The sequence below is a fragment of the Schistocerca nitens genome, chromosome 1, assembly GCF_023898315.1.
Source record: "Schistocerca nitens isolate TAMUIC-IGC-003100 chromosome 1, iqSchNite1.1, whole genome shotgun sequence".
NCBI lineage: Eukaryota > Metazoa > Arthropoda > Insecta > Orthoptera > Acrididae > Schistocerca > Schistocerca nitens.
Window position 1 is genome coordinate 1,311,529,031 of NC_064614.1, and position 27,655 is coordinate 1,311,556,685.

The 27,655-nt window shown below is 39.9% G+C and overlaps 1 protein-coding gene across 2 annotated transcripts in view; it reads right to left on the reverse strand.

Annotated features, from left to right (window-relative positions):
* Positions 1 to 1,746: 1,746 nt before the first annotated feature.
* LOC126202896 (zinc finger protein ZPR1) overlaps positions 1,747 to 27,655 on the reverse strand; it is a 58,793-nt gene continuing 32,884 nt past the window's right edge. For both annotated transcript variants that reach the window (XM_049936975.1, XM_049936982.1), the window contains exons 3-7: positions 24,518 to 24,675; positions 21,790 to 22,075; positions 8,059 to 8,219; positions 3,800 to 4,063; positions 1,747 to 1,925 (exon numbers count right to left, since the gene is read on the reverse strand). In XM_049936975.1, the coding sequence (XP_049792932.1) occupies positions 1,803 to 1,925; positions 3,800 to 4,063; positions 8,059 to 8,219; positions 21,790 to 22,075; positions 24,518 to 24,675 (992 nt within the window). In that variant the 3' untranslated portion in view covers positions 1,747 to 1,802. The remainder of the gene's footprint in view (positions 1,926 to 3,799; positions 4,064 to 8,058; positions 8,220 to 21,789; positions 22,076 to 24,517; positions 24,676 to 27,655) is intronic.

Genomic DNA, 27,655 nt, shown 5'->3' on the forward strand with positions numbered 1-27,655 from the left:
CTTCATCAGTTTATCTGTGGGAGGCATGTCTTCTGATCTTGCACTGTTATTTCTGGGTTTCCTGCAGCCATTGTTATCTAGATTGGATGTAGAGTTGCCTAACCTAAGAAACCTTTAGTGGATCACACACACAGTCAACTACCTGAGTAGCTGCCTCTGCCTTTGACCCTACAGTTCTCAACCCTATAGTGGACGTCCAGGAAGTCGCGGCCTAGATTGTCAAGTCGCAGCCTTGATTGTCACAGAACTTTCGAAGTCCCTGGTTCAATCCTTCCACTCAACTCAGAACGAAAGGGCCACAAACAGTTCTGGGGACTATGCTGAAAATTCTGAGCTTTGTTGAAACTCCACATGCACGCATAGTCTTCTCAGCCTTCTCTGCCAGTCTCTCAAATGACCCAAGAATGACTTTGGAGCCCAGACAACAGGTATCATTTGTTCCAACATGTGCCACAATCTGCAGTTGGTTGTAACCTGTTCCATCAATGCCCGCTGAAATAGCCTGTTCAATACGTTGATTGAGATCCCTATACATACACACTGAGCACACTTTGTGTTCTTTCCTGTCCCTTGTTGCCATTTCCCTCAGAGGTACCATCATTTCCAGAACGTACAGATTGCGAACGATTAATACACCACTACCCTTTTGCACTTGCCTCGCCTTGACACACACACACACACACACACACACACACACACACAAAATAGGTTTCCCCAAAACAGGTGAAGTGAATCCCACTGGCTCAGTTTTCAGTTTCAGTGAAAGACAGCATCTCAAACTTGTTGGTTAAAGGGATCGGTACAAAACCCTGAGTCCTGCCTGGCACCGTCCACTCTCTACATGATGCCTGGAACTACCATTGCCATGCCTTTGGATGGTTCCCTGTAGGCGAAGCTCATCATCACCAGTACTGGAGCAGCAGTACGAAATGCAGAAGTCGTCTGCATAGAGAGGAGGTGAGACGGAAGGCCCGACAGCTGCTGCTAGACTGTTAATGGCCACTAAAAATAGAGACACACTCAATACAGAGCCCTGCGGGACTCCATTTTCCTGGATATGGATGGAACTATGAGAGGCACCAACTTGGACATGGAAAGTACAGAGCAACAGGAAGTTTTGGATAAAAACTGGGAGTGGGGCCTGGAGACCTCACTCATAAAATGTGGCAAGGATATGATGTCACCAGGTTGCGTTGTATGCTTTACGTAAGTCAAAAAAGACGGTAACCAGGTGTTGGTGTCTGGAAAATGCTGTTTGGATGGCAGACTCGAGGGACACAAGATTATCAGTTGTAGAGCGACCCTGGCGGAAGCTGCCCTGACGTGGAGCCAGTAGGCCACGTGACTCCAGGACCCAACCCAACCACCGACACACCATGTGTTCCAGCAGCTTACAAAGAAAGTTGGTGAGGCTGATGGGCCGACAGATATCCACATGAAGTGGGTTTTTACCGGGTTTGAGCACCGGAATGATGGTGCTCTCCCGCCATTGTGATGGAAAGACGTCACCGCACCAGATCCGGTTGAAGATGACGAGGATACGTCGCTTGTAGTCAGATGAGAGATGTTTGATCATCTGGCTGTGGATCCGATCAGGCCCAGAGTTAGTTTTTTCTCCTAACTCGCTGCGAAAGAGACAACTACTGCTGTCCCTTGTTTGTGTACCTAACGCTCCTTACAGTCACAGCCATGTTAATTGCAGTGTGTTAAAAGAGAAAAAAAAATATTTTATGAACAAATTTATTCAGTAACTAATACATAAAAAACAATTCCTATTACATAAAATGTAACGTTTTGACTCTTCAATCTTGTTCATAGTTCTCTGTTTTCATATCATTCAGTCCCAGTTCTTCGTTCTGCTCAAATGATCTTTCGTAGTAAGTTATTTTAAGCCCGTGGTCTTCGCCACAATCATCTGTTAGGTTCTGAAACATCAGTGATTGTCAAATTAGTTTTCATTTTTCTGCCACATATCAGTAAGCACTAAGACAAAATAATGCTATGTATGGTATATTTTCTTGTTTAATAACATTTCTTATGGAAATGTGATTGAAGCAGAACCGACACATACAAAAATTTAGAAATAGCCAAATCTTGAACTGTGAGACCTTTCAAAAATGCATAATTAGAATAAAGGACGAAGAAAACTCACTCCAAGCATTGAATAAGGAGAAAGAAGGGATGCAGAGAATCTGAAGAAAGGAAAAGTAAACTTATCTGCTCAAATTAGCTCACAATGTCTATGACTGATATGATTATTCCTATTATCTGGTTAGTTTTACTTTTTAATGTTTATGATTATTCCTATTATCTGGTTAGTTTTACTTTTTAATGTTTATCTATTTATAATTTAGTGTTACTTTTATCATATTTACTTCTTTGTCAGCCTTCTGACATGATCTCCATTTCATAATTGTACTGGTAATTTTTTCCATGACTTCATTCTCTTTTTTTATCTGAATCTTTGATAATATCTTACATTTCTACCTTTTTGTCTGCCATGTCCCTATTCAGCCCACACTGCTCATTGGTCCCTAACTATTGGCCACTTCCAGCATTACATTCTCATTCTGAACCGCATTCCACAGTACATTTGTTTCAGTCTTAAGCATTTGAACACCACTGCTCATTTGCATTTTTATATTCTATTTCTCCAGTCATTCCTTTTCTTTGGCATTATCTCCTGAATGTGCAAACTTTCAAAACACAATTCTTAAAAAAAAAAAAAAAAAAAAAAAAATGGTTCAAACGGCTCTGAGCACTATGGGACTTAACATCTGAGGTCATCAGTCCCCCAGAACGTAGAACTACTTAAACCTAACTAACCTAAGTAACCTAAGTACATCACACACATCCATGCCTGAGGCAGGATTTAAACCTGCGACCAGAGTGGTCGCTCGGTTCCAGACTGAAGCACCTAGAACTGCTCGGCCACACCAGCCGGCAAAGTACCATTCTTCACCCTCCACAAAACTCATTTCCAATTCCAAATCACAGTAACAAATTCTCACCCTATACTGTGGGTTCTTTATCAGCACTTCTCATCATCCAGTTTCCATACCAATCACATTTCACCCCTCAAACATCTCCCACTTTCCCCACTGCCTGTAACTAGCAAACTAAACTACATTAAACTGAAATTCAATAGCAGACAGGCAAAAAAAGAGCAACAAGAAAATTCAATTTCTCACACTAGTGTCCTACATGGTATAGGTTTCTACACTTTTGAAGGAAGTTCCTCTCCAGGTTTACAATGTTCTAAAGTAAAAGTGCATTAATATTTTAAATCAACTGTAATAAACCTTTTTATGTGATCCACTAATAACTGAAAGGTTCTGATTCAATACAGCACTGAAATCTTCTTAAGAGACATTCTAACTACAAGTTAAATATATAAGCTAACTGGGTGTAAAAGCAAATTTTATATAAAGCTTCTCTTGGGTTTTGGAGCTTTTAGATACTGAAATTTCAAGTACGCTAAAATTTAAATGTAGTTACATATTTCAATTTTTGCTCCACAAATATGCAGAAATGGTAGCTCACTCTATGTAACTAGTAATGAAATGACCATGGTAAACCATGCCCATTGTATTTTTGGTAATATTCCAAGACTTTAGTACACATAACCTCCATCCTCCACAAAGTATTGCCAACTCCCAGAATACCTGTCAGTAAAGATACTGAACCACATCTGTCCACATCTTCACAGTTTCCTATCATGAATCTCTTTTCTATTATAACATTGGAACAACAGAACTTTGGAAACTGACATTGTTATCGTAGTGCATGAGCTTCATACCTGAATATAACTGTTTCCAGCAGGATCGTCTAGAACCAAAGTAGCAGATTCTTTGCAGTTTAGCACACAGTCGAGCCGGGCAAGAAAAGCAGAGAGCTTCTCTGAGGTTTCAGGAGTCACACTGTCGCCGAACATCGCTCCGCGTTCAGCCAGCTGCTCCTTCATTGCGACAAGTATCCCTTCCACAGTCGTGAAGCGACCTCCCAATGCCGCCGGGCCCACCTCAACGTCAAGCTCTGGCAAGATTAAAGAACATGTTTCTGACTGTGGAACAAAAAAAGAAATTATCGGATAAATACAGAAACACGATTATGACATTTTGTACACTAGGGTGGTAGGATGCTGCTAAACTATTTCATTTCTTACAGTCAGTGCACATAACGTCTTATAATTGGGAGCTCCACAGTTCCATAGTACTGTACCAATAAAAACAGAAGAGCTGCACTTGCTGTGATCATTTTCATGACATGCCCGTGATGGTATCTATTTAGCCAAAGTAAATCGGGGAAGATCAGTTTGGATTCCGCAGAAATGTTGGAACACGTGAGGCAATACTGACCCCTACGACTTATCTTAGAAAATAGATTAACGAAAGGCAAACCTACGTTTCTAGCATTTGTAGACTTAGAGAAAGCTTTTGATAATGTTGACTGGAATACTCTCTTTCAAATTCTAAAGATGGCAGGGGTAAAATACAAGGAGCGAAAGGCTATTTACAATTTGTACAGAAACCAGATGGCAGTTGTACGAGTCGAGGGGCATGAAATGGAAGAGGTGGTTGGGAAAGGAGTGAGACAGGGTTGTAGCCTCTCCCCGATGTTATTCAATCTGTATATTGAGCAAGCAGTAAAGGAAACAAAAGAAAAATTCGGAGTAGGTATTAAAATCCATGGAGAAGAAATAAAAACGTTGAGGTTCGCCGATGACATTGTAATTCTGTCAGAGACAGCGAAGGACTTGGAAGAGCAGTTGAACGGAATGGACAGTGTCTTGAAAGGAGGGTATAAGATGAACATCAACAAAAGCAAAACAAGGATAATGGAATGTAGTTGAATGAAGTCGGGTGATGCTGAGGGAATTAGATTAGGAAATGAGACACTTAAAGTAGTAAAGGAGTTTTGCTATTTGGGGAGCAAAATAACTGATGATGGTCGAAGTAGAGAGGATATAAAATGTAGACTGGCAATGGGAAGGAAAGCGTTTCTGAAGAAGAGAAATTTGTTCACATCGAGTATTGATTTAAATGTCAGGAAGTAGTTTCTGAAAGTATTTGTATGGAGTGTAGCCACGTATGGAAGTGAAACATGGTCGATAAATGGTTCGGACAAGAAGAAAATAGAAGCTTTTGAAATGTGGTGCTACAGAAGAATGCTGAAGATTAGATGGATAGATCACATAACTAATGAGGAGGTTTTGAATAGAATTGGGGAGACGAGGAGTTTGTGGCACAACTTGACTAGAAGAAGGGATCGGTTGGTAGGACATGTTCTGAGGCATGAAGGGATCACAAATTTAGCATTGGAGGGCAGCGTGGAGGGTAAAAATCGTAGAGGGAGACCAAGAGATGAATACACTAAGCAGATTAAGAAGGATGTAGGTTGCAGTAAGTACTGGGAGATGAAAAAGCTTGCACAGGATAGAGTAGCATGGAGAGCTGCATCAAACCAGGCTCAGGACTGAAGACAACAACAAATAAAATAAATCATTTTATTAAGACAGAATTACTGACGGCACACATTAGAGACTGTGCAAGACAGAGAACAAGCACAGAATGGCAGCAACTGGATAGAGATTGTAGAAGGGTGATGAACCACGGATGATCAGTATTTGTTTTCAGTTTCCAAATGGAAGCTGGTACGGCATCACGAGGTCTGTCTCTTCGGTGAGGAAAATAAGGTGCGGCTGAAGTGTGGCAATTCACAGAAGTTTATCGAGTCTGTTCAGGTAGGAGTTAGTGGAGTATCACAACTCAAAAGTGATACAATAAGTGAGATCTCAGTTTAGACTTATGGTATTCAGCAACAAGTTGTCATATAAACTTGAGGCACACCATCATGACAGACTGTCAAGCACATTATGCGTAACTTTGTGGGTGACTTCTGATCATTGCAGCATGTGACAGATAAAGATATCAATGCTGGGAATGACGACAAAATTTGGCACAGAAACAGCTAAGTAAAAAATCTGTGCTATTTACGCATTTATTTATATACAAATGAAAACTTCGGAATTTCCTTTAAGAGAAACAATGTTTGAACAATTTGTGTGACAATTTGGTTTTCTACATACACATACTTCACTTATTTGTGTGCCAATTTGGTATTCTACACTCACATTCTGTTTGCAGTGTTCACGCAAAATCTTTTCAACTGTTATTAAATGTTTGTACAGTGATATATTGCGAAATTTCGAACATTAGTGAGTGCCACAATAAACACCACCTGTTATCAATTGTAGACCTAAATTTATTTGTGATATTTCTTTCAGAAGAGAAGGCCTATACTTGTTCAGACAGTAGTTCTCTAATTTAATTGTATAAGTAAAGATAAATAAGTCATTTTTTAGACTTTTCGGGCACTTATGAAACCATATTTTTGTTTACAAAACAATATTTTTGTAAGTTACCAGTACAAGAGTTTTTGAATAACTTTATGTCTCAGCAAAACAACAGTTGTGACTGACAGTTGCTTCCAAAGAATAGATCACAATTTCATTACATATCAACACTAACAAACATGCATTTTTGAAAATTTTTGGACATTATCATTGTCCTGTGCATAATCTAATTTCTAGTAAATCAGCATTTGTGATTTACTTACTGTAGCAGACATTCTAATTAAAATATGGTGTTACATATAGTTTTCCCTTAAAAAAGGAGTACATATTTTCTACATTTAACTGTAAATTAACTGCATTTTCTTGTTAGCTAATAACTATAACCAACCTCAAAAAGTTTTAAGAACTTAGTAATTTTTAGCACAGGTTTTTCTGTTGCCTTATCAGAAATCTTGTTTTGTGTATTTGTTGCAATTCTTATAGGGAATTAGTAATTTTTTCGGCTTGACAAATGTAAAAAATAATCAGCAGGTTTAAAGTTACGTGTTCACTGTCCTGCACCAGCCAAAATGCAGCCCCACTGTGAATGCTGTTCTCTAACACAGGACGAGTTGACTGAAGTTGGAAAGCAGTGGGAAATTGCCTCGACTACTGTCAAATGATTGGCACCTGCTGGCAAATCAGTGTGTCGGAAGAGCTCCCGAGAGTCGTGTACCAGTGGTACCGGTACCGAAGGTATCTTAAGTACTATCCTCTCCTGTGGATCCCACCTCCTCTGCAGGAAGTACAGGACCTGTCTTTACTCATTGACTCGACTGTGGGTGGCGTGTCAGTGGTAGACCTAGGAGTACTGAACAGGGTAGGTGGGGACCAGGGATGATGCAGGGTGTTGTACTGATCCCCCAAACCGACAAGGTTCAGGCGCTGTCTGTCACTGAAACTGAGCCAGTGGGACTCACTTCACTTGTTTTGGGAAACACGTTTTCTCTGGTGTCAGGAGGCCGACGTAAAAGGATATAGCTCTATTAATTGTCAGCAGTTCAAATGTACAGTGAATGACGGTACCCGTCAGGGAACCGAAGACGACTATCTGCCTTCCCCACAACTGCCATTACACGTTCGTCCCACTTCGCATCGCTCTGCAATGTTACGCCCAAATATTTAATCGACGCGATCGTGTCGAGCGCTACACTACTGATGGAGTTATCGAACGTTACGGGATTCCTTTTCCTATTTGTCTGCATTAATTTACATTTACCTATATTTAGAGCTTGCTGCCATTCTTTACTAAGTACAAATTTTGAAAAAAGAAAAAAAGAAAGTTAACCAAACCCAAAAGTGGGGACTTCACTTTAATTTTCCAAAAGTGTGTGAGAAGAAAGGAAAGTAAGAAATCTGATTCAGAAGCTAAGAAATAGTCACGTCAACATAAAGCCTTCACATCGGGATCAACAGAGTCTCGAGATGAGATAGTCAGAGGACTAGTAGTAGTAGTCTCGGAGGAAAAAAGAGAAAATTCTGCAACAACTCAGAGCACACACATCCGCAAAATAGTCGTGGCTCCCCTGGCAGTTCACTGTATGCTGTAACCTTCACTACAAAGACATTTCATTGATTGTAACTACAAAGAATAATGTGCAGTATGTCAAGTCAAAATGAACATTATCTTAATATAATGAATAAAAATTATGCAAGACAATTACCTTTAGCAAATCTCTAGTGAGGTCTTTCGGTGAAGAAATAGTTACTTCTATACGAACACCTTTCGGTTCGATAGCACTTCCTGATTTCACTTCGTTGGTGCGATGCCCACAGCTTTCACAATTTGTGGCCATTATGATGACCTCCTTAAAATGAGGAATTTATGATTTTTGTTAAGGAGATATCAAAGCCTTTCAGCCAAAAGTATATCTGTGAAATTCAAAACTCTCTTCAAATTTCTCACCTATTGACATCACGGTTCCACAATATAAGATAGAGCACATTCTGTGGCACCTTGACCACTTAATATATGTTTACCAAAGGTGATTAACATATTGATGGTTCAGGACAATGTTAATAATGAGCTTACGTGAGTCCCACCAGCAAAATAAATTGTTGTTGTTGATGTTGTTGTCTTAAGTCCAGAGACTGGTTTGATGCAGCTCTCCATGCTACTCTATCCTGTGCAAGCCTCTTCATCTCCCAGTACCTACTGCAACCTACATCCTTCTGAATCTGTATAGTTTATTCATCTCTTGGTCTCCCTCTATGATTTTTACCCTCCACACTGCCCTCCAATGCTAAATTTGTGATCCCTTGATGCCTCAGAACATGTCCTACCAACCGGTCCCTTCTTCTTGTATCTGAAGATCTGATCAACTGAAGATCTGAAGTCATGTCAGCAAGTGATTTGATTGGTGATACCAACGAACAACATGGTACAGTAATGGACTACTTCTACTGCTGTGACACACTGCTGCAATGATTCTTGTTCTTAGCCTAAATCTTGGTAGAGGTTATACATTTAACTTTTAAAGATTCTGCACAGAATACCAGAAGGTTTTTGAATGAACATTCTTGAAAAATTAGAAACTATATGTACACGAGAAAACATCCACAATAAATATCAAACAAACACACAAAATGTAAACACAAGTACTATCTCAAAAATTTCATTGAATTTTTAGAAAATGAAAATGGATAAATTGGAAGTAACATAAGCAACAAATAAAGACAATCGTAAAAAATTCTAGTTAATAAAATAATATCGCTGTTCATTTGCACAATCTTTGTAAATATATAGCGTTGTAAGAGTGGAACTATCAAACTGCTGTCACGTGGTAATTAACATTTTATTTTCAACATTGTTAAATCATTTACCATCTTATTAAAGCAGTAACAATTATAAAAGAGTCCACATAATGTGGACATCACATCACTCTAGATCTGAGTATAATACAGGTGCTTTAATATAAATGACATTGGTATCCATACCTGTTCTTACCAAAACTGTAATTGCAGGTACTTGAAAATAGCGATAAAGCCAAAACAGTCTGTCATAAATAAAGATTACTTTTATAAGCAGCTATTTGGTTAATCTACTCTAATAATCGTGTCATTAACAGAAATACACTATGCTGCTGGCACTAAAGACGGTGAATACCGGTGAAAGAGCAGTAGAGAAAAGATGAACATGCTCTGAGAAAATGTAATCTGTGGTGTCACCGCCAGACACCACACTTGCTAGGTGGTAGCATTTAAATCGACCGCGGTCTGTTAGTATAAGTCGGACCCGCGTTTCGCCACTGTCAGTGATTGCAGACCGAGCGCCACCACACGGCAGGTCTAGTATAGAGAGACTTCCCTAGCACTCGCCCCAGTTGTACAGCCGACTTTGCTAGCGATGGTTCACTGTCTACATACTCTCTCATTTGCTGAGACGACAGTTTAGCATAGCCTTCAGCTACGTCATTTGCTATGACCTAGAAAGGCGCCATATTCAGTTACTATGAATGTATTCTGAACAGATAATATTGTGAATCATGTACCATCAAGAGCGACGTTCATCACTAATGGATTAAAGTTAAGTATCAAACTAATTACGTCCGCTTTCTGAATTCTCATACCTTGTCATGTTCCAGACCTCACGTCAGTATAGTCCTTCCCTCCTCACGCCAGCCTGCGTGACCTAAACCCCTTGCATTTCGGCCTCCTCTAGTAACACGATGTTGGCTCTTCAGCCAACACAACATAATCCATGAAGAGCTGACCTGTAGTTCCACAGAGGGCGTAATGCAAAGCAAGAAGAAGAAGAGGAAGTGTTTTCACAGCAATGTTTGGTTTTTCTGTTCGATTAATTAACTAATCTAACTGTAAATGGTTACATATTCTCTCTAACAGTACAACATAACAGAAGTTGGATGAAATTTTGTGTATATATTTGGTTTCTCAGCTCTATGTAAAGGTTTTTAACTACCGCTTCCAGTCACAAACTTTGTTAACTAATGTATTATTTATTTATTGTGCAGCATGTTTCGAGGGTATAGCTCATCATCAGGCTGTATGGCATTACAAAAACAATTTCACAATAGGATCATGCAGATGTTAAACAGACTTTTCATAAATGCTGTGGCTATCCTGTGGCAGAAGAATAAAGCTAGTAAGAGGTGATGTCACTTTGTAAGCTGGACTGATGTTCGCATGGAAATCTTTTGTAACAGTCACTTTGTTCTACTGGCGTGGCAGTTTCGTTGTGACGAGATGGAGTGTTTCCACTTCTGTGGTTCTCTTGGCTTTCTTAATCACTGTTCACAAATTTTCAAAAATGTACCAGTAACTTGGAAATACAATCACAAAAACAAATCTGCAGTGCACTAGGCAAGATGGCGGTAAAAATACAGCTGGTTTCGATTTGACGATCGATCTGTCAATCTATGTCATGTCGGATGTTTACAATGTCTTCTGCACATCTCGTTATCATATCATAGATGTAGGTTGGCAAAATACATTACAAATTGAGCACGTGTTACAATATTATTGTACAAATGATGATATAAGAACAATTTATTTTAAACATTTCTAAGCTATTGCTGGGGCTAGAGTCATATGAATGTGATGTTATGTATCTTTTATTCTAAGAGTACTTTAGTGAAATTGGAAAAGAAATGTGGATTTTTGAAGTCTGTCATTTCATTCAGGATCTCGTTATTCCCCATGTGGCCATGGATGAATATTTCCATTTCTTCCAATATGCCTATTTTCCAGCTCTTTTCTAAATTATTATGTTGTTGTTGTTGTCTTCAGTCCTGAGACTGGTTTGATGCAGCTCTCTATGCTACTCTATCCTGTGCAAGCTGCTTCTGATCCCTTGATGCCTCAGAACATGTCCTACCAATCGACCCCTTCTTCTAGTCAAGTTGTGCCACAAACTCCTCCCCAATTCTATTCAATACCTCCTCATTGGTTATGTGATCTATCCATCTAATCTTCAGCATTCTTCTGTAGCACCACATTTCAAAAGCTTCTATTCTCATCTTGTCCAAACTATTTATCGTCCATGTTTCACTTCCATACATTGCTACACTCCATACAAATACTTTCAGAAAAGACTGACACTTAAATCTATACTCGATGTTCACAAATTTTTTTCTTCAGAAACGTTTTACTTGCCATTGCCAGTCTACATTTTATATCCTCTCTACTTCGACCATCATCAGTTATTTTGCTCCGCAAATAGCAAAACTCCTTTACTACTTTGAGTGTCTCATTTCCTAATCTAATTCCCTCACCATCACCCGACTTCATTCGACTACATTCCATTATCTGCGTTTTGCTCTTGTTGATGTTCATCTTATACCCTCCTTTCAAGACACTGTCCATTCCGTTCAACTGCTCTTCCAAGTCCTTTGCTGTCTCTGACAGAATTACAATGTCATCGGCGAACCTCAACGTTTTTATTTCTTCTCCATGGATTTTAATACCTACTCCGAACTTTTCTTTGGTTTCCTTTACTACTTGCTCAATATACAGACTGAATAGCATCAGGGAGAGGCTACAACCCTGTCTCACTCTCTTCCCAACCACTGCTTCCCTTTCATGCCCCTTGACTCTTATAACTGCCATCTGGTTTCTGTACAAATTGTAAATAGCCTTTCGCTCCCTGTATTTTACCCCTGCCACCTTCAGAATTTGAAACAGAGTATTCCAGTCAATATTGTCAAAAGCTTTCTCTAAGTCTACAAATGCTAGAAATGTAGCTTTGCCTTTCCTTAATCTTTCTTCTAAGATAAGTCGTAGGGGTCAGTATTGCCCCACGTGTTCCAACATTTCTACGGAATCCAAACTGATCTTCCCCGAGGTCGGCTTCTACCAGTTTTTCCATTCGTCTGTACAGAATTCGCATTAGCATTTTGCAGCTGTGACTTATTAAACTGATAGTTCAGTAATTTTCACATCTGTCGACACCTGCTTTCTTTGGGATTGGAATTATTATATTCTTCTGGAAGTCTGAGGGAATTTCGCCTGTCTCATACATCTTGCTCACCAGACGGTAGAGTTTTGTCAGGACTGGAGCTCTGAAGGCCGTCAGTAGTTCTAATGGAATGTTGTCTACTCCTGGGGCCTTGTTTCAACTTAGGTCTTTCAGGGCTCTGTCAAACTCTTGAGGCAGTATCATATCTCCCATTTCATCTTCATCTACACCCTCTTCCACTTCCATAATATTGTCCTCAAGAACATCGCCCCTGTATAGACCCTCTATATACTCCTTCCACTTTTCTGCTTTCCCTTCTTTGCTTAGAACTGGGTTTCCATCTGACCTCTTGATATTCATACAAGTGGTTCTCTTTTATCCAAAGGTCTCTTTAATTTTCCTGTAGGCAGTATCTACCTTACCCCTCGTGAAATAAGCCTCTACATCCTTACATTTGTCCTCTAGCCATCCCTGCTTAGCGATTTTGCACTTCCTGTCGATTTCATTTTTTGACGTTTGTATTCCTTTTTGCATGCTTCACTTACTGCATTTTTGTATTTTCTCCTTTCATCAATTAAATTCAGTATCTTTTCTGTTGCCCGAGGATTTCTATTAGCCCCCGTCTTTTTACCTACTTGATCCTCTGCTGCATTCAGTATTTCATTCCTCAAAGCCCATTCTTCTTCTACTGTATTTCTTTCCCCCATTCCTGTCAATTGTTCCCTTATGCTCTCCCTGAAACCCTGTACAACCTCTGGTTCTTTCAGTTTATCCAGGTTCCAACTCCTTAAATTCCCATCTTTTTGCAGTTTCTTCAGTTTTAATCTACAGTTCATAACCAATAGATTGTGGTCAGAGTCCATATCTGCCCCTGGAAATGTCTTAGAATTTAAAACTTGGTTCCTAAATCTCTGTCTTACCATTATATAATCTATCTGATACCTTTTAGTATCTCCAGGGTTCTTCCATGTATACAACCTTATTTCATGATTCTTGAACCAAGTGATAGCTATGACTAAGTTATGCTCTGTGCAAAATTCTACCAGGTGGCTTCCTCTTTCATTTCTTAGCCCCAATCCATTTTCACCTACTACATTTCCTTCTCTTCCTTTTCCTACTGTCAAATTCCAGTCACCCATGACTATTAAATTTTCATCTCCCTTCACTACCTGAATAATTTCCTTTATCTCATCATACATTTCATCAATTTCTTCGTCATCTGCAGAGGTAGTAGGCATATAGACTTGTACTACTGTCGTAGGCGTGGGCTTCGTGTCTATCTTGGCCACAATAATGCGCTCACTATGCTGTTTGTAGTAGCTTACCCGCACTCCTATTTTTTATTCATTATTAGACCTACTCCTGCATTACCCCTATTTGAGTTTGTATTTATAACCCTGTATTCACCTGACCATAAGTCTTGTTCCTCCTCCACCGAACTTCACTAATTCCCAATATATCCAACTTTTAAACTATCCATTTCCCTTTTTAAATTTTCTAACCTACCTGCCCGATTAAGGGATCTGACATTTCACATTCCGATGTAGTATGTTGAGATCGTGGTCTATTGTAACAATGTGTACTGTTTCATTTATATGTTTCGCCCTAGCTGATTTATTTGGTTAGCCAAGTCTGAAACACTCGATGTGTTCTTTAAAGTGGGTTTTAAAATTTCTTCCTGTTTGGCAAATATAATATTTGTTGCAATGACTGCATGTAAATTATAAATTCCTGCTCTGTTGAGTTTCTCTTAGGATGTGAGATGTCATGTATCAGTTTCTTTTTTAAGTAATTGTTGGTAGCAAAGGTGATTCTGATGTCTGGTTTTTTAAACAGTTTGGATATTTTGCCTGATATGACACCTAAATATGGTAACGTTATATACTTGTTGGATGCTGTGTGAGGAAGCTGTGATACATTGTTTGTTGTCATTTTTGGTTGTGCGTTGTGAAAGTATGTGTCTTTCATGTCTGCGATAGCCGTTATTATGTGCAATCTATTTGATAGTGTCTCATAGTCGGCAGCTCTGTTTAAAAAGCATCTGAATGCAGCTCGTTTATGTGAGTTGAGATGTGTGGAAGATTTATTAATAACTCTGTCTTTGTATGTTGTTTTTTTTTTCTGTACACATTGATATTTAGGGTTTGGTCTGTGTTACTTGTTGTCGTGTCTAGAAAACTAATTTTGTTATCTTTCTCATGCTGTTTGGAGAACTGGATGTTATTGTGTAAATTATTGAACTTGTTTAATAGAGTTTCTATTTCATCAGTCCCACTGTATACAATGAATGTGTCATCAACATATCTGCAGTAGTGTACAATTTTCTGGGTTATTATGTCTTTGTTGCTGAGAAGTTTATTTTCAAGGTGGTAAATGAAAATTTCTGCAATGATTCCACTTGGAAGACTTCCCATTGCTGGGCCTATACCTTGTTTGTACAATAATATTGTAACTAGTGCTCAAATTTTAATGTATTTTGCCAACCTACATCTGTAATATCGTAACAAGACGTACAGAAGACATTGTAAACATCTGACACCACAAAGATCGACAGATCCATCGTCATATCGAAACCAGCTGTATTTTGACTGCCATCTTGCCCAGTGAACTTCATATTTGTTTTTGTGATTGTATTTCCAAGTTACTGGCACGTTTTTGAAAATTTGTGAACAGTGATCAAGAAAGCCAAGAGAGCCACAGAAATGGAAACACCCCAACTTATCACAACGAGACTGCCACACCATATGCACAAAGTGAGTAACGGTTACAAAACATTTTCATGTAAACATCAGTCCAGCTTACATCAGTCCAGCTTACATCAGTCCAGCTTACATCAGGCCAGCTTACATCAGGCCAGCTTACATCAGGCCAGCTTACATCAGGCCAGCTTACATCAGGCCAGCTTACATCAGGCCAGCTTACATCAGGCCAGCTTACATCAGGCCAGCTTACATCAGGCCAGATTACATCAGTCCACAACTGTGGTACTTGACCGTGTGGAGTGTGGCAGAAGGACTGCGTCAACTCTCCGACACCTCAACCTACAAAGCTGTTACCCAGGATCCCATTCCCTGCATCCAGACTGAGCTGCAGAAAATCCTAAAAATCCAAGGTCCCTCACAAGGCCTCACAACGGCTTCCATAGACTTACTCACTCCACCTGAGCCCTGTACTCCTACCTTCTACCTATTAACCAAAATCCACAAAGAGAACCATCCTGGCCGTCCCATTGTAGCAGGCTTCAAAGCCCCAACAGAACGTATCTCAGCTCTGGTAGACCAGCACCTCCAACCTATCATCTGCAGACTCCCATCCTACATCAAAGACACAAACCACTTCCTAGAACGCCTCAAATCCATTCCCACTCCTCTCCCACCTGAAGCCTTTCTTGTCACCATAGATGCCACATCCCTTTACACACACATCCCACATACCCATGGTCTCTCTGCCCTTGGGCACTACCTCTCCCAACGCCCACCCAAAGATCTTCCAAAAACCTCGTTCCTTATCACACTTACCAACTTCATCCTAACCCATAATTACTTCACTCTTGAAGGCCAGACCTACAAACAAATCAGGGGAACGGCCATGGGAACCAGGATGGCTCCGTCCTATGCTAACCTCTTCATGGGCCGCATGGAGGAGGCTTTCCTGAAGACCCAACAGCTGCTTCCCCTGGCCTGGTATAGGTTTATAGATGACATCTTTGTGGTCTGGACTCATGGTGAAGAAACACTCCTTAATTTCCTCCATAACCTAAACTCCTTTTCGAATCTGAATTTCACCTGGTCCTTCTCCAAAACCCAAGCCACCTTCCTGGATGTTGACCTTCATCTTGTTGAAGCTCACACCCACACCTCTGTCCATATCAAACCCACAAACAAACAACAGTACCTACGCTTTGATAGCTCCCATCCATTCCACATCAAACGTTCCCTTCCCTACAGCCTAGGTATTCGTGGCAAACGTATCTGCTCCAGTGATGAATCCCTCAACAATTACACCAATAACCTGACCAGTGCTTTCCTCTCCCGCAACTATCCTGCAGACCTTGTCCACAAACAGATCTCCCGAGCAATACATTCCTCCCCGTCCAACAACAATGTTCCTACCCCCAGACCACACAGAAGCATCCCCCTTGTCACCCAATATTATCCTGGCCTCGAAAACATCAACAAATTACTCCGCCAGGGATGTGACTTTCTCAAGTCAACCCCTCAAATGAATCATCCCTTGACAAAATTCTCCCCACACCACCCAGAGTTTCCTTTTGTCGCCCCCCTAACCTCCGTAACATCAGTTAAACCCTACAATATTCCCAGACTACCTTCTCTACCCAGCGGTTCCTACCCCTGTAACCGACCCCGCTGCAAAACCTGCCCCATGCATCCCCCCACAACCACCTACTCCAGCCCCGCTACTGGTAAAACATACACAATTCAAGGCAGGGCCACGTGTGAAACTACACATGTCATTTACTAGCTGACATGCCTGCACTGCACAGCCTTTTACATCGGTATGACAACAACCAAACTGGCTGAACGCATGAACGGACACAGACGAACTGTCCGCCTAGGAGATGCCCAATACCCAGTAGCGGAGCATGCCCTCCAGCATAATTCTAGGGACCTAGGAACCTGCTACACCGTATGTGCCATTTGGCTTCTCCCACCCAACACCAGTCCCTCTGAACTGCGGAGATGGGAACTTGCACTCCAACACATCCTTTCATCCCGCCATCCCCCTGGACTGAACCTACGTTAAACAACCTCACTCCCATTTACTCTTCAGTCTTCTCCCCTTTCCCTTTCCTCTTTAGCCATTCACGCATCTTTTCATCCTACATAGTTGTGTTTATCTTTATACTGTATACCTCTTTACTTCTGTATGCATCCTCTTTGGTTTGAATCTGGCACAGTACTTACTGTAGAATATCTTTGGCTTCCCTCTGACAACCATGCCTCCATCCTTGCTACCCTCCGTTTTCCTTTCCCTGTTGCTTCATAACCTGGGTTGTGAGTAACTGAACCTACTTTCCCTTCTTCCCTTTCTTTCCCCTCTCTCTTCTCCCTGATGAAGGAACATTTGTTCCGAAAGCTAGGAACGTAAATTTTCGGTTCTGTTTTTTGTGTATCTATCGGCTGTACTGAGCTGAGGTAAGTACTGGCTAGCCCCTCTATCTCTTTGTTAGTATTTGTATTAAAATATTTGTATATCGTCGGGAATCACAATGCACGTGCATATCGCTATCCCACGACTTTTGTCACATCAGTGAGTATCAGTATCATTAGTTCCCCCTCCCCCAAGTTTAAACTGTTCAATTCACTTACAAATGTTTATGTAATCTAAGCAATTTTCAGCACATCATTTAACAATCTTCTACCAAACTACTCTTGGTTTCACAACTATGGATAGTGAAAATCTTACAACTGATATTTTCCTCTTCTAGCATATACAGTAGAAACTATCAGTCACGATCATTGTGTGATCAATACCTGAGAAAACTCATTTTGAAAGCAGCGGCATTAGCTTCAGCCACTATAGAATGCAAAGAAATAACTAAAACATTCATTCCTGTGGTCAGTGTGAGGATGACCATACTTTCCTTACAAAGTCACAGATTTTTGTGACAGTTTGGTATCCTACATACACATACTTCACTGATTTGTGTGCGAATATGGTATTCTACATTCACATACTTTACTGTTTGTGGTGTTTCTGCAAAATCTTTTCGGTTGTTTAATAAATGTTTGTACAGTGATATAATGAGAAATTTCGAACATTAGTGAGTGCCACAATAAATTACACCTGTTATCAACAATTGTAGAAGGAAATTTATTTGTTCTCTGTTTTTTTTTAAAAAAAAAAAAAAGAGAGAAGTCCTATCGTTGTTCAAACATTAGTTCTCTAATTTAATTGTATAAGTAAATGATAAATAAGTCATTTTTTAGACTTTTCGGGCGCTTATGAAACCATATTTTTGTTTACAAAACAATATTTTTGTAAGTTACCAGTACAAGAGTTTTTGAATAACTTTGTGTCTCAGCAAAACAACAGTTGTGACTGACAGTTGCTTCCAAAGAATAGATCACAATTTCATTACATATCAACGCTAACAAACATGCATTTTTGAGAATTTTTGGACATTATCATTGTCCAGTGCATAATCTAATTTCTAATAAATCAGTGTTTGTGATTTAGTTACTGTAGCAGACATTCTAATTAAAATATTGTATTACGTATAGTTTTACTTTAAAAAAGGAGTACATATTATCTACATTTAACTGTAAATAAACTGCATTTTCTGGTTTCCTAAGAACTATAACCAACCTCAAAAAGTTTTAGGAACTAAGTAATTTTTAGCACAGGTTTTTCTGTTGCATTATCAGAATTCTTGTCTTGTGTATTTGTTACAATTCTTATAGGGAATTAGTAATTTTTTCAGCTTGACAAATGCAAAAAAAAATTTTAAAAAATATCAGCAGTAGTCCAACGCAAAAGGAAACGGGTCTATCAATTGCCAGCAGTTCAAATGTACACTGAATGATGATACCCATTAGGGAAACGGTAGCAAGGGACAAGAAAGGACACTAGGTGCACTCAGGTGTATGCCTGGAGGCCTCACTCAACATCTTGAAGTGGCTACTCCGGCGGCCAGTGACGGAACTGTGTGCAACCAACTGCAGATTGTGGCACTTGCCGGAACAAATGATGCCCGCCATCTGGGCTCTGAGATCATTACTGGGTCATTCTAGTGAAGTTAAGAAGCTCACAATTTGCAGCATTGCCCCAGAGCCGATTGTGGCCCTTCGGTTCAGAATCGAGTGGAGACATGGCACCACAGACTTCGAAAGTTCTACGACAAGCTAGGCTGTGACTTTCTGGACGTGCACCGTAGGGTCGAGAACTATCGGGAGTGCGCTACGTATCGAAGCCTCTGCTCCCCACATAGCTGATTGTGTGTGGGGTGCACACAAGTGGTTTTTAGATAAGCCAACTCTCCATACAATCCAGATAATGAGAGCTGTAGGAAATCCGCAAGTACAAGTGTAAGATCGAAAGACGTACCTCCCAAAAGTAAGACTATTAAAATCCTAGTGGCGAACTGCTGAAGCGTTCGCAACGAAGTGCCAGAGCTAAGTGTGCTCTTAAAAGCAGTGAAGTTCACGTAATACTAGGCACAAAAAGTGGGCTAAAACCTGAAATTAATAGCAGTGAGATTTTTGGGGAAAATGTAAGTGTATATCAAAAGAATAGGCTTATGTGAAATGGTCGTGGTACGTTTGTCGCAGTAGACAAGAAACTCAAATAAACCGAGATACAAAATTGTTTAACCCTTATCTACCAAACCGTGGTTGGTTTCACAACCATGGATAGTGAAAATCTTGCAACTGATATTTTTCTCTTCTAGTATACACAGAAGAAACTGTCAGTCATGATCATTGTGTGATAAATACCTGAAAAAACTCATTTTCAAAGCAGTGGCACTAGCTTCAGTCACTATAGAATGCAAAGAAATAACTAAAAAATTCATTCCTGTGGTCAATGTGAGGATGACAGTACTTTCCTTACAAAGACACAGTTTTCTTGAGGAAGTAAGCCCCTGCACTTGTAAAGCAGCTCATTCACATATTTGTAGTGAACTGTGGTTATGCATCAAACCTGCAACTTTTCACATAAAACACTCACTTTTGTGGAACACTCCACACAGTGGATTCACAATTCGAGGCCGTAAGGCTGGAAATGATGCTCCAGCTATGCATAACAAGCCCCCAGCTTTCAATCCTTTTGACTACTCTGCTCCTTACCTTTTTCTTGAGAAGGGTTCTCACTGACTGTCCTCTGCTATTTCTCTTGTGTATATTTATGTGAAGACTTAGCACTTGGTGGCTGGGCTTTGTCCTTCTGTAAAATATGCACTGAGTTGTTACTCACCAGTACAAAAGAAAGTGCACAAATAATGGATGTTGAAACAAGTTTGTTTGTTGGCCATCATCAGCAGCAAGCACAGATATGTTATTTTGTTTTGAAAATAAAACTGACTTTTCTTGCAGCACTATAATTTATTTCTCCCAGACAGGTTTCACTTTTTTTCACTCTAAGGCATCTTCAGTGGGGTCTAGAACAATACAGTTTCATTTTGATATAGGTTATTTTTAGATTAACTAACAGTTCACATCACTTTTTTTATATGTAAATAAGTAATTACTTACAGTTTGTTGGCACCTGAATTTCCTCTCACCTGGTCTGGAGGTCGCACTACTACTTTATCTACAAAACATAAGAACATTTTTATATTCTGAACTTTTCTTCACACTGTTCATCACATTTACTTTTATTTTCAAAGTGCACAATCACTATTTTGGAACTAGTTATAGATATGTGTTTGAAAACTGTGCTTTTAAAGACTTAAAAATATTGTGAGTTCATTATGTGTTTCCTACTGTGTGGTTTATTTACCCACAAGTTGCTAACCTAACAAACTATATGTTGAAAACTAATGTCTATTCATGATGTGTGTGTGTGTGTGTGTGTGTGTGTGTGTGTGTGTGTGTGTGTGAGTGTGTGTGTGAGCGCGCCACGTGGCATGGGGAGTGTTGAGAGGGGGGAGGTGTGTTTGTGATTTGAGCTGTAGAGTTAATAATACCACCCAACACCTTTTCACTCACTTGACCGTGAACCCCTCCACATAACATTTAAATCAAAACTCAAACCAGATGATCACCAAAGCTTTCAATCACTCTCTAACAGCTATTAAATTCATATTCAACACTCGACAACTCAAACCACCAACAACACTCCCCCATCCCTCCCCCCCCCCTCCCCCCACCCTCGCCCCGCACCCACACAACCAAGCGCGTGCACACTCGCTCACACACACACACACACACACACACACACACACACACACACACACACACACCGATATAAACCTCATGAATAGACATAAGTTTTCAACATGTATTTTGTTAGCTTGGCAATTTGTGGGTAAACAAACCACACAGGAGGAAACACATAATGAACTCACAACATTTACATCTTTAAATACACAGTTTTGGAACAAATATTTACAACTAGTGGCAAAAGACTAATAGTGCACCACAAAAATTAAGGTAAACATACTGAAAAGTGTGAAGACAAAGTTTGGAATATATAAATGAGCTTATGTTTCAGAAATGTTACCTCCAGACCAGATGAGAGGTAACACAGATGCCAACAAACTGTAAGTAATTACTTATTTACATAAAAATGCAATGTGAACTGTTTGATAATCTAAAAATAACACATATAAAAAACTACACTGTTCTAGACCTCACTGAAGATGCCTTACAGTGAAAAAAGACGAAATGCATCTGGGAGAAATAAATTACAGTGCAGAAAGCGGTTTTACTTAAAAGACAAATAAAGATATCGCATTAATCACATCTCGATTTCTATGTAATGTCACAATTCCGTATCGAGCAGATTCTATAAAGGATACTAGTCAACTTCATATTTGTCTGGCAAGGACAGTTACAATCGGGACAGTTTGTTGGAAACTGTAGAACTTCTCCTTGCAGATCCTCCAAAGTGTGTTCTCCTTCTCTTAGAGGTTTCAAAATTCCTGGTTCATCACCACCACTCTCTTCGATCTCAGTATGCTCATAGATGCCCAAGGAATGGTCTTGTTCTTTTGTTCGATCGAAATATGTAACGGTGACACCAGTATCCCTGTGTGGTGCATTAGGATTTTCTATGAACATATTCCCACTTATGTCAACAAAAATCTGAAATGCAAGAATTCAAATCTTGACTATCAAAGGGTTTTATCTATATATTTTAAGTGACATCAAATTAAGCCTTGTCAAACATTTCACTTATATTGGTTAAATATAGTAGTAAAGTTCTGGTAGAATTTAAATACTTTAGAAGTAAAGGTGACTGCTCATCGAATAACAAAAGCGTCGAGTCTTCGAGAAACACGTGTAAAAGAGAGAGAAAACTTGCTAGCTTTCAGAATAAATAAAATAAAGCATTTGGTTTTCAAGAGAGCAATGTGTGATGACTTTAATGACTACCACAGCAGAATACAGTCAAGCGATCTTTCACAGAACCCAAAGAAACTCTGGTCATATGTAAAAGCTGTTAGTGGCACCAAAGTTGGTATCCAGTCCCTAGCAAATGAGACAGGAACTGAAATTGAGTGTAGCAAAGCAAAAGCTTAAATGCATAACTCCATTTTCAAATGTTCCTTTACGAAAGGAAACTCAGAAGAGTTGGCCCAGTTCAATCCTCGTACCACTAAAAAGATGAATGAAATAAGCATTAGTGTCAGTGGTGTTGACAAACAGCTGAACAAAGCTCCATGCCCCAAAGGGATTCCTGTCAGATTCTGTACTGAATTTGCAGCTGAGATGCCCCTCCCCTCTTCTAACTATAATCTATTGTAAATCCCTCAAAGAAAAAATGGTGCCCTGTTCTCTAATACCATTGACATCAATGTGTTGTACAATCTTAGAACATATTCTGAGCTCAACCATAATGAGGTATCTTGAACAGAATGACCTCCTCAATGCCAACCGGCACGGATTTCGAAAACATCGATCGTGTGAAACGACCTAATTCATTTTTCTCACACGACATACTGAAAGCTTTGGATCGAGGCAATCGGGTGGATGCAGTATTTCTCAATTTCCAAAAAGCATTTGACTCAGTACCACACCTATGCTTTTGTCAAAAATACAATCATATGGGGGTATCACATGAAATTTGTGACTGGACTGAGGACTTTTGGTAGGGAGGACACAGCACGTTATCTAGGTCAGACGTAGAAGTGACTTCAGGTGAACACCGGGGAAGTATGTTGGGACCCTTGCTGTTCATGTTGTATGTTAATGACCTTGCAGACAATATTAATAGTAACCTCAGACTTTTTTCAGATGATGCAGTTATCTATAATGAAGTACTATCTGAAAGGAGAAGCATAAATATTCAGTCAGATCTTGATAAGATTTCAAAATGGTGCAAAAATTTGCAACTTGTTCTAAATGTTCAGAAATGTAAAATTATGCACTTCACAAAACAAAAAAGATTGTATCCTACATCTATAATATCAATGAGCCAGTGTTGGAATTGGCCTACTCATACAAGAACCTGCGTGTAACACTTTGCAGGGATATGAAATAATCACAGAGGTTCAGTCGCGGGTAAAGCAGGTGGTAGAATTCAGTTTATTGGTAGAATACTGGGGAAGTACAAACAGTCTATTAAAGAGATTGCTTACAAACCACTCGTGAGAACCATCCTAGAATACTGTTCAAGTGTGTGGGACCTATACCAGATACGCCTAATGGGGGATACTGAACATGTACAGAGAATGGCAGCATGAATGGTCACAGGTTTGTTTAATCCATGGCAGAGTGCCACAGAGATATTTAAGGAACTGAAATGGCAGACTCCTGAAGATGGACGTAAACTATCCCGAGAAAATATTAACAAAGTTTCAAGAACTGGCTTCAAATGATTACTCTAGGTATGTACTACAACTGTCTACGTATCACACACACAGGGATCGTGAAGATAAGATTAGAATAACTACTGCACACACACACACACACACACACACACACACACACACACACACACACAGAGGCATTCAAACAATCATTCTTCCTGCAGTCCATATGTGAATGGAACAGGAAGAAATCCTAATAACTGGTGCAATTGGACGTACCCTCTGCCATGCACCTCACAGTGGTTTACAGAGTACAGATGTACATTCAGATGTAGAAATAAATCCTACCCCTAACCCCACCACCACCACCACATGCACACGCACGCGCACACACACGCACGCGCGCACACACACGCACGCATGCACGCACGCACGCACGCACACACACACACACACACGCACGCACACACACACACACACACATTGTGTGTTCCTGTCGGCGACTTGACACTTCTGTTATTCGGTGAGTGGTCTCCTTTACTCTTAAATAATATACATTTTTATTGGTGATTTTTTCTAAATTTTTCTTCATCTTTGTACAAAACAAATCTGCTCTCTTCTTTAGAAAAGCATGTCACATTACACATCGAAACAACTAATTTATAGTGACATGGCTAAAGTTTTGAATTCTGTTCAAATAATGACAAGTCACTACAGCATAAAAATCTAATAGTAATCAATAAAGATTATGTGAGAACTACAAAAACATACCAACCATAGAAAAAGGCATTTTCATCTCCTTTAAATCTTTCAACTTTGATATGAACTGCTCTATTTTTTCTGCAGCTTCCGGATTTTCTTCACGCCTCTGTGGTTGATCTCGTTTTAACCCAGTTATACTTCTGTCAATTATACCTTCGACAGTTGTTATTTCTGAAATTTGTACATATCAATATTAGTCAGAGCCATTTAAAGACTTTAACAATAATAAAGTGTGTCCCAAAAGCAAGGATTCATTTTCATAAAGTTATTTGTATAATCAATTCTTCTTTCACAGGTCTTTAACAGTCTCTCCATAGAAGAAAGGATAGCCATTGTTTCCTGGAAACTTGGTGGCAAAACTTTTGATGTCGGCCTTCTCGTCAATGAATTCTGATAGAAAGGAGGTGTGCTTCATGAGGAATGTCCTGGACAACCATCAACACATAACAATGTAGTCTGGAGCACTGACAAGGCCACTGAGAAGAGCCCACACACTTCCGTCCATTGGCTGGGGAACGAGCTGGTCATTCTACAAGCCACTGTCTGGTGTACTCTTCCTTGATATTTGTTGCTGAAGTATACTTTTCTTTATTCATTGTTTAGTCCGGCAAATGTTTATACAAATCTAAGGCAAGTACATATGATATAAAATTAGATATTAGTGGGAGAGAGAAGTTCACCAGCTTTTATATGGTGTTTGCAGAGATAGTTAACAAGTAAATCTCTCTCTCTCTCCCTCTCCCTCAAATGTCAAAAAAATCCAAATTATTGAAAATTAATAACTTAAATAAATAAAATTAGTTTGTCTACACATGGAGGCTTCACTTGCTTATTACATACTGTTGTCAGTTTTTCCTGTACATTAATTAGTATTGATTAAATGGTGTGGTGGTGGTTAGAGTTTAACGTCCCGTCGACAACGAGGTCATTAGAGACGGAGCGCAAGCTCGGGTTAGGGAAGGCTTGGGAAGGAAATCGGCCGTGCCCTTTCAAAGGAACCATCCCGGCATTTGCCTGAAACGATTTAGGGAAATCACGGAAAACCTAAATCAGGATGGCTGGAGACGGGATTGAACCGTCGTCCTCCCGAATGCGAGTCCAGTGTGCTAACCACTGCGCCACCTCGCTCGGTATATTGATTAAATTGGGCATATATATAAAATAGAGTGAAACATTCCACGTGGGAAAAATATATCTAAAAACAAAGATGATGTAACTTACCAAACGAAAGTGCTGGCATGTTGATAGACACACTAACAAACACAAACATACACACAAAATTCAAGCATTCGCAACCAACGGTTGCTTCATCAGGAAAGAGGGAAGGAGAGGGAAAGACGAAAGGATGTGGGTTTTAAGGGAGAGGATAAGGAGTCATTCCAATCCCGGGAGCGGAAAGACTTACCTTAGGGGGAAAAAAGGACAGGTATACACTCGCACACACACACATATCCATCCACACATACACAGACACAAGCAAACATTTATAAAAGCTTGAATTTTGTGTGCAAGTTTGTATGTCTATCAACATGCCAGCACTTCTACGTCTACATCTACATTTATACTCCGCAAGCCACCCAACGATGTGTGGCGGAGGGCACTTTACGTGCCACTGTCATTACCTTCCTTTCCTGTTCCAGTAGCGTATGGTTCGCGGGAAGAACGACTGTCTGAAAGCCTCCATGCGCGCTCTAATCTCTCTAATTTTACATTCGTGATCTCCTTGGGAGGTATAAGTAGGGGGAAGCAATATATTCGATACCTCATCCAGAAACGCACCCTCTCAAAACCTGGCGAGCAAGCTACACCGTGATGCAGAGCGCCTCTCTTGCAGAGTCTGCCACTTGAGTTTATTAAACATCTCCGTAACGCTATCACGGTTACCAAATAACCCTGTGACGAAACGCGCCGCTCTTCTTTGGATCTTCTCTATTTCCTCCGTCAACCCGATCTGGTACGGATCCCACACTGATGAGCAATACTCAAGTATAGGTCGAACAAGTGTTTTGTAAGCCACCTCCTTTGTTGATGGACTACATTTTCTAAGCACTCTCCCAATGAATCTCAACCTGGTACCCGCCTTACCAACAATTAATTTTATATGATCATTCTACTTCAAATCGTTCTGCACGCATACTCCCAGATATTTTACAGAAGTAACTGCTACCAGTGTTTGTCCCGCTATCATATAATCATACAATAAAGGATCCTTCTTTCTATGTATTCGCAATACATTACATTTGTCTATGTTAAGGGACAGTTGCCACTCCCTGCACCAAGTGCCTATCCGCTGCAGATCTTCCTGCATTTCGCTACAATTTTCTAATGCTGCAACTTCTCTGTATACTACAGCATCATCCGCGAAAAGCCGCATGGAACTTCCGACACTATCTACTAGGTCATTTATATATATTGTGAAAAGCAATGGTCCCATAACACTCCCCTGTGGCATGCCAGAGGTTACTTTAATATCTGTAGACGTCTCTCCATTGATAACAACATGCTGTGTCCTGTTTGCTAAAAACTCTTCAATCCAGCCACACAGCTGGTCTGATATTCCGTAGGCTCTTACTTTGTTTATCAGGCGACAGTGCGGAACTGTATCGAACGCCTTCCGGAAGTCAAGAAAAATAGCATCTACCTGGGAGCCTGTATCTAATATTTTCTGGGTCTCATGAACAAATAAAGCGAGTTGGGTCTCACACGATCGCTGTTTCCAGAATCCATGTTGATTCCTACATAGTAGGTTCTGGGTTTCCAAAAACAACATGATACTTGAGCAAAAAACATGTTCTAAAATTCTACAACAGATCGTTTGGTAAGTTACATTATATATATATATATATATATATATATATATATATATATATATATATATATATATATATATATATATATATATATATATATATATATATATAAAGAAAGATGATGAGACTTACCAAACAAAAGCGCTGGCAGGTCGATAGACACACAAACAAACACAAATATACACACAAAATACAAGCTTTCGCAACAAACTGTTGCCTCATCAGGAAAGAGGGAAGGAGAGGGAAAGACGAAAGGATGTGGGTTTAAAGGTGAGGGTAAGGAGTCATTCCAATCCCGGGAGCGGAAAGACTTACCTTAGGGGGAAAAAAGGACAGGTATA